General features: G+C 47.7%; 4 protein-coding genes across 4 annotated transcripts; all 4 read left to right on the plus strand.

Moving 5' to 3' along the window:
- Positions 1 to 55: 55 nt before the first annotated feature.
- On the plus strand, positions 56 to 1,781 carry N7520_003926 (glycerophosphocholine acyltransferase; the record flags this gene model as incomplete). Its single annotated transcript, XM_057137861.1, has 2 exons — positions 56 to 987; positions 1,040 to 1,781. The coding sequence occupies 2 exons, from the start codon at positions 56 to 58 to the stop codon at positions 1,779 to 1,781; spliced, it is 1,674 nt and encodes a 557-aa protein (XP_056998326.1).
- A 1,166-nt stretch (positions 1,782 to 2,947) lies between these two features.
- On the plus strand, positions 2,948 to 4,665 carry N7520_003927 (MRS7 family protein; the record flags this gene model as incomplete). The annotated part of the gene is made up of 3 exons (XM_057137862.1): positions 2,948 to 3,002; positions 3,073 to 3,560; positions 3,628 to 4,665. 3 exons carry the CDS (start codon positions 2,948 to 2,950, stop codon positions 4,663 to 4,665), a joined length of 1,581 nt encoding a protein of 526 aa, XP_056998327.1.
- A 1,800-nt stretch (positions 4,666 to 6,465) lies between these two features.
- N7520_003928 (NUDIX hydrolase) lies at positions 6,466 to 8,293 on the plus strand (the record flags this gene model as incomplete). The annotated part of the gene is made up of 4 exons (XM_057137863.1): positions 6,466 to 6,483; positions 6,630 to 6,786; positions 7,146 to 7,613; positions 7,977 to 8,293. 4 exons carry the CDS (start codon positions 6,466 to 6,468, stop codon positions 8,291 to 8,293), a joined length of 960 nt encoding a protein of 319 aa, XP_056998328.1.
- Positions 8,294 to 8,691: 398 nt separating this feature from the next.
- On the plus strand, positions 8,692 to 9,957 carry N7520_003929 (uncharacterized protein; the record flags this gene model as incomplete). Its single annotated transcript, XM_057137864.1, has 1 exon — positions 8,692 to 9,957. One exon carries the CDS (start codon positions 8,692 to 8,694, stop codon positions 9,955 to 9,957), a length of 1,266 nt encoding a protein of 421 aa, XP_056998329.1.
- Between the last annotated feature and the right edge of the window lie 2,943 nt (positions 9,958 to 12,900).

The raw sequence follows: 12,900 nt of genomic DNA on the forward strand, positions 1-12,900 counted from the left end.
GAAGGGTCGAAGCTGCTCGTGGCGGTGACTTCGCAAACTGCACACTAAAGCCATCATGGGGATGCTAACGTTCGGTCGTTTCCTTAGCCGGCCCTACCCTCACCTCCGGGACGGTCCTACCCTCTTTTCCTTTCAACAACAATTCCTGATGCAGGAATCTAGCGCCCACCAACGTCGGAAGTCCAGCGACTCGGCTGTCGCGCCAGAGTCGCTGGTGTCGACACCGGGCCCCGAGGACTTGGATAACCCATTCTCGGAAGAGTTCGCCGACGCGGATGACTTTTACTCCCCTCCTCCTTCCCCCGGCAAGCTATCACGCAACGGTTCCTTTTCCAACAGTAGCTCGTACCAGGAGGACTGGGAGACATTTCCTCCACTGGACAAGTTGACCATCTTCGATCTTCTTGATAACTTCCAACTCACCGATCGTCTGGAAAAATGGCAACATACAATCAACCTGCAGAAGGAGAAGGTGCGCAAACAGCGTGAGAAGCTACGATCAACCGGGCAGAACGCTAGACAGCGTGTGGTGGGAGAGTGGAAGCGTCGAATCCCGACCGCGGATGAGCGACTTGATAAATACCGACAGCGCATGAAGACTGGGGTGGAGCGTCTAGGGAAACAGTGGAACAAGACCGCTACTGTTACCCTGCGAGAGAAAGCTTCCTTCATCGCCGGTGTGCTCAACATCTTTATTTGCGGCTACCTGATTGGTGCTTTTCCTCAATATTTCTATCTCTGGTACACAGTTCAGCTGGCGTACTTTATGCCCATACGGTATTTCACCTACCATGCCAAGGGCTACCACTACTTCCTCGCCGATCTCTGTTATTTTGTGAATATGCTATGCATGCTGAGTTTGTGGGTCTTCCCTGGCTCGAAGCGGCTGTTCTTGGGCACATTCTGTTTAACATTCGGGAATAATGCGGCCGCCATCGCCATGTGGCGGAACTCACTTGTTTTCCATAGCATGGACAAAGTTGTCAGGTATGTACCCCAAGTCTCGATTTGAGTCAAGCATTGTCTGATATCATGATAGTCTATTCATTCACATCATGCCGCCTGTCACCTTGCACTGTGTTGTTCACATGACCCCCGTCGATATGCTCAAGGAGCGATTTCCCGCGGTCTATGCTATCAAGTTCAGCCAACCGGGTGACCCTGAGCACTATTCTCTGTGGGCCATGATTATTTGGTCTACTGTGCCCTACCTGACCTGGCAGTTGGCATACCACTTCTTCATTACTGTGCGCCGTGCCGATAAGATTGCGGCGGGTCGTCCAACCAGCTTTACCTGGCTTCGCAAGTCATACTCCAAGGCCTGGATTGGACGCTTTGTTCTGAGCTTGCCCGAGGCCCTGCAAGAACCAACATTCATGTTAATTCAATACGCCTTTGCGCTGTCGACCATGATCCCATCTCCAATCTGGTTCTGGTACCGATATGCAAGCGCAGTCTACATCTCTGCTTTGTTCGTCTGGAGTATCCACAACGGTGCGACCTACTATATCGACGTCTTTGGCAAGCGGTTCCAGAAAGAACTAGACCAGCTGAAGATGGACGTTGCTCGGTGGCAAAGTTCTCCCGAAGGAGCGACTAGCCCTCTCGTTTTCCCGGATACTCCTGCTACTGTTGCCACTGATGCAGGTCGAACACATGCATCTCTTGAGAAACGAGGCAGCGTTGACCGGATTCCTCTCTTGGACTCCAACGAGGCTGCCTCGACTGCCGTCCGTGATATTTCCCGAGATACTGATTCCACTATTCGCGAGAGAACCTAGTTGGGGCTTACTTTCTTTAATCACCATGATACCCCCTGGCGTAAATGATTTGCACCCTGCACATATAGCGTTGACCGTTTTTACATAGCATGTTTTCATGTCCTGATTGTCTGAGATCCAATACGCTTCTGACCCAACTACATAAGTCGATCATTTCATGCTCAATCCAAATTGGCACGACTTGAAATTTCAATGCAATATATACTAAGTTTAAGTGGCTTTCCTATGATGATTGCTGGCACCCTCTAACTAGAATGCGTGTAATGATGTCGAAGTAAACTACCACCACGTTAGTGAAGTACTTCACTACCTACATGTAGATACAGAGAAGTAAAGCGGGGGCCTATTATCTGACTCGAAGACATCAATGTATAGGTGAAGCAGAAAGGTTTCATTGAATCCACTAGAACCCATCTCGGTAATGAAAGATGTAGCAGACCACATTGAACATACAAGGGACGGGCCACGGCTAAAGGAAAAGCAGGATCCACAAAGTATCCAATGATCCACGTTTACAACCACGGTTACATTTAGATTGGAACTCGCAAGTGCTTATTTTGAATAATCCATCCTTTAATGTCCTATTTACATACCTAAATTTTCACAGTACTTGTGCGAAATATACTCAAGCATTGAAAGAACAATCTGTTGCAGGTCCTGAGCGTCCTCCCCCAAGTCTTTCGTGCGGGTCAAATTAAAGAAAAAATCCAATGCCCACTTCCGAGTTGAGTCTGGTGACCTTGGACTATGAAGTGGGCATCTCGTCGACTGCTTTAGTCATCACCTTATATATAGGGAAATCACATCCATGGTTGCAAGACTTGTAGGAGTACCTACTAGATAATCTAACATATACGATAGTAGCTTTTTTGGGAAGCAAGGCAATAAGGCAACAAGGCAGCAATCGAATCCATTTATCTCCGATGCAGCTCCGAAGCCGCTTTCGGTCACGTGGATAAACGTGATGACCGGCAGCGTCACCTAATTCCGTATTCTCTTCAACCTACACAAATCCATATCATCCATATTTTATTTCGATCATCTTGTTTACGGGATTGTCTTTGTTCCCGACAGTCTGATCGTTGTTGCGCCTTCCGCGACCCCTGCTTTATCGATAGGGCCCTTTCCTTTTCTCGCCCCAACATTTTCCGCAAATATCCGCCACGATGAGATCCGCTCAACTGGTGCGCAGCACGTCTGCATTGCGGCCGACCCTGGCTGGTATGTTCTTACTGTTATGTTTTGAAGACAGACGACCTTGTAGACTGACCTTTCCTTCTCCTTTGAACAGCTCGCACTCGTGCTACTGCTCTCGGCCCAGCTTCCATCGCCGCGGCGAACGCTTTCCTCCGCAATGGACGCGGTCTTCCATCGCATGTGTCTGCTCTTGCGATCCTGATTCCTCAGCAGCGTAGCTATGCCACCGAACAATCTACATCCAACTCCTCTCAATCAGTCCCCCCTCCTGGATTCAATGCCGAGCAAGCGAAGAAGCCCATCCCTCAGGACCAGGCGCAATCGTCACAAACTGTTGCCAAGTCTGTGAAACCTGAGACCGCTGTTACGGATCCCAAGTTGGTTAAAAAGCCCGCAGACTCTCAGAAGATCCAGGAGAAGGAGAAGGAGGTCAAGAAGTTGACGATTGGACAGAAGGTTAAGAAGGAGCTGCAGCACTACTGGGATGGCACAAAGCTGTTGGCGACAGAGGTCAAGATTAGTACCCGGTTAGCTTTGAAGATGGCATCTGGGTATGAGCTCAGCCGCAGAGAACACCGTCAGGTAGGTCAATGTTCGAATCGCTGAGATCGCTTTGGATCATTTTACTAATTCTGGGCCTGGGTAACAGCTTCAACGTACCACCAAGGACTTGGGGCGGCTGGTTCCTTTCTCCATGTTCCTTATCGTTCCATTCGCTGAACTTCTGCTCCCCGTCGCTTTGAAGATCTTCCCCAACCTGCTACCCAGCACATATGAGGGCAAGTCTGCCCGGGAGACCAAGGCCACGAACCTGAGCTCGACTCGTAAAGAGGTCTCTAGCTTCCTACGTAACACATTGCGTGAGACTGGTCTGCCTTTGACCGCAGCAACAGTCAAGAACGAGGAATTCGCAGACTTCTTCCGCAAGATTCGCACCACTGGCGAATCGCCCTCCACCGAAGACGTTGTCAAGGTCTGCAAGATCTTCAAGGATGATTTGACTCTGGACAACTTGTCGCGTCCCCAGTTAGTGGCTATCTGCCGCTACATGAACTTGAACAGCTTCGGTACCGACGCCATGCTGCGTTACAACATTCGTCACCGCATGCGTCAGATCAAGCGTGACGACCGTGCTATCTTCTACGAGGGTGTCGACTCGCTTTCTGTTCCGGAGTTGCAGATGGCTAGCGCTTCTCGCGGTATCCGAACCCACGGTGTCTCCCCCGCCCGTCTGCGCGAGGACCTTACCATGTGGCTTGATCTCCGTCTGCAGCAGGGTGTCCCATCCACTCTTCTTGTTCTGAGCAATGCCTACATGTATACCCAGGGTGGCAAGGAGTCCGATATGGCCTCCCAGATCGATGCTTTGAAGTCGGTGCTCTCCAGCATCCCCGAGGAGCTGTTCCACGAGATCGAGCTCGAGGTCCACAACGCCGAGGGTGCTGCCACCAACAAGCAGCGTCTCGAGGTTATCAAGGAGCAGGAGGAGCTCATCGAAGAAGAGAGTAAAAGCAACGGGAGCGACGGCTCCGTTGCCCCGCCCAAGGATATCGAAGATATCGATGAGAAAGAAGAGGCCCGTGTCGAGGCAACCTCCAATGGGACCGAGAAGCAATCCGCCGAAGCAAAGGAAGCCCTCTCCGAAGGTGCCAAGGCCGAGCAGGGCAAGAAGAGCGAAAGCTCGTAACTTTCATGACTGGCTCGGTTTGCATTTACGTTTTCTTCCGGGGCCCTTTTCTTGGATAACATATAGATCTTGTTTATTGTCTCTCTTCTTTTGACTCCCTTTTCTCCCATTGTGTTATTTCTCCACCATGTTGCTATAGAACCCTTCTCCATCTCCCTCTCATTTCTCTCCTACCTCTTTGCTTCTTTGCTTTGATCCTCGGGTCTTTACTGATACGCTCTTTTGGACCATACCCCGCTCGTGTCTCATTTTTGCAATATTACGGTGTGCAAGCTGTCGGTGTGAGCTGTCGTGTTGCTGCATGGGCAAGACCGAAATCTTTTGAAATTTTTCGGGCATACGTGCTGCAGAAATATCAGCCATTGACGTGGTTCAAGCAAAAAGCCATGTATTGATAGAACAAATCCATATGATGCATCCATCTAATTTGATTTTTGATACCTCATAAACCTTGGAAATATCCATAGAACCTTATCTAGGAGACCGTTAATCGGAAATATATTGTACCAAGGTTCGATATATTCTTCTGCATATGTTCTATTTACCTAAACTTTAAGGCGCTTCTACCGTTATGGAGCACCTAAAATAGAAGATACCGGGGTGAATATATATTTTGTACTAGCAAACATACTGTACGAGTTCATACTAGCAGTACCCTAAGGGAGGGGTATGTGCTGAATTAACGCAAAAGTTACATAAAATAAACCAGTCTCACAATCGATGATAAATTCTGACCAACAAAGACAAAAGGTAATGGCTTTCTAGTCCAAAAAGAAGATAAATTGCCAATGAAGCAAAAAGATGGACTCGCGGGGAATCGAACCCCGGACCACTCCCATGCTAAGGGAGTATTATACCACTAAACCACAAGCCCATTTCACGTGATTGAGGTCACAACGTGTGTCTATGAAGAGTCTTTTGTGGTTAACCGGCAATGATACCCCCAACCTCGGTCCCAGTTCCAGGCGCTTCTCCCCGCAGCCCAGTCACTGTTTGAAGTTGGACTGAAAACTATCGCACCATTTCCAATGCCAATGCAACCAAATTCAACACTGTAGAAGAACTGATCAGCATTAGAACAGTCACGAAACATAATTGATGAGTGTAGAATGTGGTATCTTCCATTTTTGATCCAGTCAAGACCGAACCAAATCACGTGCCGTCCACCGCATCGGCATTGCATCGCAAGAGACGGGATCCCCCGCTGCAAAGTAGCTGAATAATTTATTCTCCGAGGGGTTTTTATCATTTTCTGTTGGTTCATTGTATTATTTTCATTTTCATTTCCTTTGACTGTACCCCTGTATAGTACGAAGAGTGCTATGCGGACACATCAACGACACTTGATCCGAACTATTCATCGCACTCCGATCCCCGCCAATCCAAAGCCATCTCGCTTTCAAGGCCTCTATTTGTGTCGATTGGGGAGAGGCCGTGCTTCTTCAAGTATGGCGCCTCTGAACCAGGCTTCCTTGGTAAGTGACGTTATGTGCATTCACTTCCACACTGTATCTCCACGCATTGGGAAGGTGGGTAGTATGTACTGCTCGACCTGTCCATGCAGCTGCGCGTACCCGTGTCTGCGTGTGTACACGAACCATTACATATACATTTGTATTTCGGGATGAGAACCATTTGGGCAAATGTCTTGCTTGATTCTTGATTCTGTGTCGTGGCGATTTCATTTCGGTCTTGTTTTGTTTTCTCCGTGTCCGCAGATTTGAGTTCCGTCAGGTCTCACAGGACTTCTATCGGGTGTGTCACATTCATTCAAGGAGTTTGGCTTGACGGCACCCGTGGATGGACATCCCGCTGAAGGTTGGATGTCTGGAACCCAACCCGATGTCGCGTGGCAGAGAATAACGGAAGCGAGACAGGAGCGCCACCGGGAACTAAGAAAACCAAAAGAAAAATGTGAGCTGTGAACTGGGGGATAATGGTTAGGCTGATATGATAGATGACAGGAAGCTGTTCGCCGACTCCGAAACTATGTTCCTCCGCCGACAGCGTACGAGGATGTCCCGCTGTCCAGGCGGGCGGCAGTGTTGCTGCTGCTGTACGCTGATGCTAAGGGAGACCTGAGAGTCGTGATTACGATCCGGGCCAAGACACTGAGTTCGTGTACGTCTGTTGCCTTTGCCTTTCCCCTTCCCCTTGCGACTAGCCCTGTTTTCAGGACTACGCCGATATGCACGACATGTGGATTGCGCTAACTAACGCCCCATTTCGTCGGGCTGCATTTCAGATGCAGGAGATGCTGCTTTACCAGGAGGTGAGATTTTTCATTTGTTTTGTTTTTATTTTTTGGACAGTACTATCCAAGGGATACGATTACGAGGATAAAAAAAAATATAGGAAAGGGAAAAAGAAAGGGAAGATCAACAGGCACAATGCTGGAAGTGGAAAAAGAAGGCAGCTGATCTTTCCGGGGAAACAAACAAGCCCAACGGCAGAGTGGATCCTCGCTAACAGAAATCTAGGTCGAGCTGATGCACTCTCGGAGACGCCGTTCCAGACTGCACGTCGCGAAGCATGGGAAGAGATCGGGCTGCCGGGAATCGATCAGCCCCTTCCACATCCCTTCACTGTCGAACACCTCTGCGAGTTCCCGGCAAATCTTGCCAAAACCGAAGTAGTGGTGCGGCCCTGCGTGGCTCTACTGCACTCTTACGATGCACAGACGGGCCAGAATGCGGACCCCGAGATCTCGCTCATTCCTAAGCTTGATGCGAAGGAGGTAGCTGCGGTTTTTACCGCGCCGTTTTATAGTTTCTTGTGTTTGAGGGATGGAGAAACACCATTACCTTCCAATTCCACTTCAAATTCGAATTCGGGATCTGTGGGTTCAGCTCGGGCTGATCAGGGTTCGTTGGGCGCGGACGCTAATAACGATCCGGGGGATTGGTATCGTGGATCGTGGAGTTTGTGGCACAACTCGAATTGGCGAAGTGCGTTCTTCCCCCTCTCCCCCCTTTTTTGGCGTTTATTCGTTTGTTTTTTCCGGTTTTGTCTGCCGAACCCCTTTATTCTCCCTTTCGTTTAATTTCCCGTTATCACACATGGCAAGGGGGCCTGTCAGTTCACAGACTACCGGACCCACTCTTCATGGTTCAAGGCTTGAGTCTAGAAGGGGAGAAACCTGTCGTACCAGCCATGTTTCCCAAGTGGATCAAGTAACACGAATGATATCGTGGTTTCTATTTTCTTTTTCTGTTTGTTAATGGTTATTTTGCTTTTCATACCGGGAAAATGAAGGAGGAAAGTAGCAACAAAAAGCACTAAAGACCATAACTGACCAGGATTTTGACTAGTGCACCAATTCTTTGTTCGCGCAAATACCCGTGTCGTCATGCCCAAGCCCAAGCCCAAGCCCCACCAGGAGCACATCGAACTAGCGGATCCGGTTGGACAGGTCCAGCGCTATCGCGTGTTCGGCATGACAGCACGCATTATTGTGGATGCTGCACGCGTAGCATATGACCAGGAGCCAGAATTTGAGCATAATAGTCACTTTGGCGACGAGGCTATGATCGCTAAATTAAGGCGTCTGGGTCGACTCAGCGCAGTGCGCAAGTCCTCTGATCAATTGACTCGTGAGACAATGGAGAGGGCAGCCAAACTTAGTTAAATCCCATTTAGTGATTACTTGAGTTGGATTAGTTTCCATTAGGGAATTGGGGGCGGTCATACTTGGCGTCAGAGGATCGTCGATCGTCGGTTTGATTGACAACTCATCATTTTGGGATTAGTGGGTCATCATCATGTCCTAGAAACAGAAATGGATCTACTTTGGAAATAAATTCTAGAATGAATTTGGTCAAGTAAGATTTTACTCATTTGTTTATCGTTATGATCTAGAACTATTCTTGTCCTCAAACTCGTTCGATATCCCTTGCGGCCCCTCGCGTTGTCCGTTGTGTCCGTGCACCACCAGGTAGATAATAAACAGGCCTTCTCACTTCTTTCCTCCACAAAGAAAAAGAGGCTTGGATATCTTCATCACTTTCTTTGTCTTTACCCTTCCCAATGTCCGCCAGCCCTTCACGGCGTATGGCGCCTCCACTCTATTCGTCCCACTCCTTGGAAGGTATGGAACAAGTGGTTCCACCGAAGATGATGTACTTTACACCGCACCGCTCTGAACTCCTCATCAACAAACCCCTCCCCGGCCGACCAGTACCTATCATGATGCTAGACTCTCCGACCGAGTACTCTGCAATGTACAGCGACTCGGACAGCGATGAGAGTACCCTCGATGAAAGTTTACAAAGCCCCAGCATCTCCTCCAGCTATTCACGAGATAATCTACCCATCTTCGTCCGCTCCAATTCTGATGACTTCACCAACTTGAATGATCGTCCGGCCCCAGAACGGATCCCAGAGTCATCCCCGCTTCAACCCCATCCCGAGCGCACGGACAGTCCCAGCGATAGCCCAGTTTCCATCGACATCGACGCTACCTCCATTATCCTAGGCACATCAGCTCATTACGGTCGTCCAGTGGATTGGACTCGTACCAGAATCGATTCCAGTCATTACTTTCGTGAAAAAACCTGGGATTTTTTCCCCGAACTCGCAACTCCCAGTTTGACCCGCCCGACTACCGGCCGCGAAAGCCCCGCTTCTAGGAGGACCGGCAAGGAAGGCCGCTTAAATGTTTCCGCCAAGCAACCAAAATGGTACTCTATGCATTCGTCAACTTGGAAACCCGCTGTTCGGGATTCGATCAAATCTTATGTCAACAAGACCTTGGCAAGGGATAACGAGGAAGAAAAAGATACCCCGAATGTTCGACGAAATCTTCCTTCTCGCCGGTTTACTGCCCCCATGGGCCCGCTTAGTACACACCCCCCATCAATTATGGGTGACGACGAAGACTTCGATGATGAGTTCGACGATGAGCCGGAGATGGATGAATTCCACGCTCAATTAGTTGCTACATCGACAGTTAGCTCTAGCCGAACTGCTGCATTCGAACAACCGCGTTCTTCGCCACTTACTCCGAAAGAGAAGAAGCGCGGCATGCTTAAGAAACTACGCAGAGCTACTAGCTCTCCGGAATATTTCGCACATGCCACTCCACCGCTATCTGCACCACCGGTACCTAAGATCGGTCAACAACACAAGCGCCAGACTCTAGGTGCTCTGCAGACTTCCTTTGATGATGCGAAGAAGAGGATGACTGAAACACCCGATGACCGTCGTCGCGAGCTACTGAAGTCTCAAATCAAATTTGTCGGTGCTGTTAATCCACACCTATGTGCACCGCACCCTGATCCTTGGTCTCCTTGATCACATTTCCTTTGTCATAACTTTGCTTCTTGTTGATTTAGCGCTTTATACCGATTACTACATCCTCCCTCGGAGCTTCCATTGCATTTGTTCTCTTCTTTCACGATGAACTTTTGGCAAAATTCTCTTTAGCGTTTCTCATTTATTCTTGCGCCGGATTGGACTTTTGAATTTGTTTGTCATGGCTGGATCCTTGGCGGATCTACGAAATATAGAATTTAGTTATTGTCTTCACGGATACTCATCAATGTATTATGTCTTTATTGTCTCTATCCATTGACTTGATCTCACAAGGTTCAAATGTAATATCATGCATTTTGATCAAATCACTTGACTCGACCCGACCAAGATTTACGACGCAACCACTTGACAAGAATACCCACAAACAAGCTGCCTTCACAAAAATTACATACCGATGCTAGCTTAATTAGAGACCAGCCACCTACGCAGCACTGTTCTCCTCCGATCCAATCAAAGAGAGAAGGGTCCAACCATGTGTAACAAACTAAAATCCTTCGTCCCCGTCAGTTTTGAAATGGAATCCACTACTGTCGACTAAGGAATGGGATCCGCTTGGGGGCCAGGTGCTGCATTTCCTGAAATGTCGACGTGGGGGTAAGATATTCGCCACCAACACGACACTGGATCCAATACTTGAAAACATGTGAATTTGATCTGTCCAAACGGCATGGATCAGATATTCGAACAAAGAATTCTTTGCAACAAAACAATCCCCTATCCGGCACTACACTCAGACTCCACTTGACGCGGGAAATGGGTCTAGCGCCACCAACCAAATATCAATTCAACGCTACTTATTATCAGGACTCTGCAGTATCTCGCCCCTGAAAAATAAAGCTCAGGGCCAATTTTAAAGTTCCCATACTAAACACATAAACAGAAAGGTTGGGTCATCCCACGTGGGGCGCTAAAAATAGGGACACCAGGCCCCTTACCCGATTCGGTAGCTTGGGAGCTTATATTCTCGCTTTGGAGGTATTCAGACGATCCTGCCTGATCTGTATACCATTTTATTCTACGGAATGCTTATCCAGTCAGATTGGATTATTGCTAGCTTCTGAGATTAGTTCTAGAGTTGAGTGGGCTGTTTTTGGTCTAGTGGATTGGGTCGGAGATTTCGATGACGGTTGTAGCTTATTTATGTGGTGGATTTCGAGACTCACGCAGTAGTAGAAAGGATGCGAGGCTTTTCCAAGCTCACGTGGAGCTTTATTAATTATAGACGCATGTGCAGGTGGTGGGTTGAGCTTGTTGCATGCATTTTTGGAATTTGCCACCGGAGCTTGGTATGATCTAAAATATGGCCGGTGGCAATTACGAGACTTACTTTCTATTAATATTATTTTATCTTGGGAGTTTCTGGTAGTTAGATAATTAGGGTTGAGGGACTTTATCAGTTCTAGTATAGAAACATTTTGAAAGAACCGAGGATCGGTGCAAGAGGAGCTGATATTGATCGGATATTTCTCCAACAAACCCCTATGCTGGCGTTAATGACCAATGTTCCAGGACGCAATTCTGGGTTCCGTCCACAGTCCAGATGTTTGACTGGACTTTTCCCGCACCAAAAACACAATAATAGATGCAAAAACATCAAAAAAATTGACCGACGCAGGGGTCGAACCTGCAATCTCTTGATTCGTAGTCAAGCGCCTTGCCATTGGGCCAGCCGGCCTTGTTGATGAAGAACCTATGAAAACTTGCCATTATGAGTGGAGTCAATAGTTCCGCGGACCTCCACATAAAAATCACGTGCTCATTCACCTAATTATTAGTCGGGCGGTAAGAGTGAAGCATGCTTATCAGGGAATCGCTGCTTCCAATCCAGCAGCCTCCCCTTTTAGAAAGTTTCGGATTTCTTTTTAAGCAGACTTCATAGGGCTAATTTACAGAAATACCATTGAACTTCTTTTCTCTTCTTGCTCAGCGCTATTTCTGTACAACTATATGCATGTGTTTAAACTTCTACTCGCTGGATTGGAAAGAATATTGAAGGATTATATTCTATTGAATTTGCCAGTCATCATCAACCAAGGCGGTTTGGCGGAGTGGTCTAACGCGCTTGACTCGGTATGTCACCTGACTATCCTAGTCTCATCTTACAGTTTACTAATATTCCTTCTTTCAGAATTCTCGGTCATCAAGTCTCCTCGGAGGCGCTGGTTCGAATCCAGCAGCCGTCGCAACTTTCTTTTTTCTTTTTGAATCCTTTTTTAATTCTTTTTTTAAAGTAGACGCTATGGGGATAATCTTTGTAAAAATCTTGTTGCAGTCTCAAACTCTATTCCCTTCTTGCTTAGCACCATTGTTGGACGCTATATGAATGTGTTTATTGAAACCCAAATATCTACAACGCTTGATTGGATACCATGGTGAGTGTTTATTATTCGCCTTTATTGCCAGTCATCAACCAAGGCGGTTTGGCGGAGTGGTCTAACGCGCTTGACTCGGTATGTCACCTGACAACCCTAATCTCCTTATCACATTTACTAACATTCCTTCTTTCAGAATTCTCGGTCATCAAGTCTCCTCGGAGGCGCTGGTTCGAATCCAGCAGCCGTCGCAACTTTCTTTTTTGCAGTTTTTTTCTTTTCTTGATCAAATTATCACACGAGCATTCTTCTGGTTAAGACTTCAGTTGTGTATTAGCTAGTCGTCAGCAGCAGGCATTTTGGCGGGGTGGTCTAGCATTTTATGATTATTGCTACATTGGGGCTAAGTAATTTTGCTTGGGGTGTCATCAAGCTAGGTAATGATTGTGGAAACGGTTCAAGCTACGATTTTGCAATTTTCTAATGACCTGCGACCAATTCTCAAGTGCTTCTTTGTGTCATGCTGTAGCCCCACATGATGTATGTATTTTCAAGGCCTAAGTGATCCAACTGCCATCTGCAGTACTTACATCAATCTATAGATCTTCCG

Source organism: Penicillium odoratum (assembly GCF_028828045.1).
Source record: "Penicillium odoratum strain IBT 22623 chromosome Unknown utg000003l_segment0_segment0, whole genome shotgun sequence".
Lineage (NCBI taxonomy): Eukaryota > Fungi > Ascomycota > Eurotiomycetes > Eurotiales > Aspergillaceae > Penicillium > Penicillium odoratum.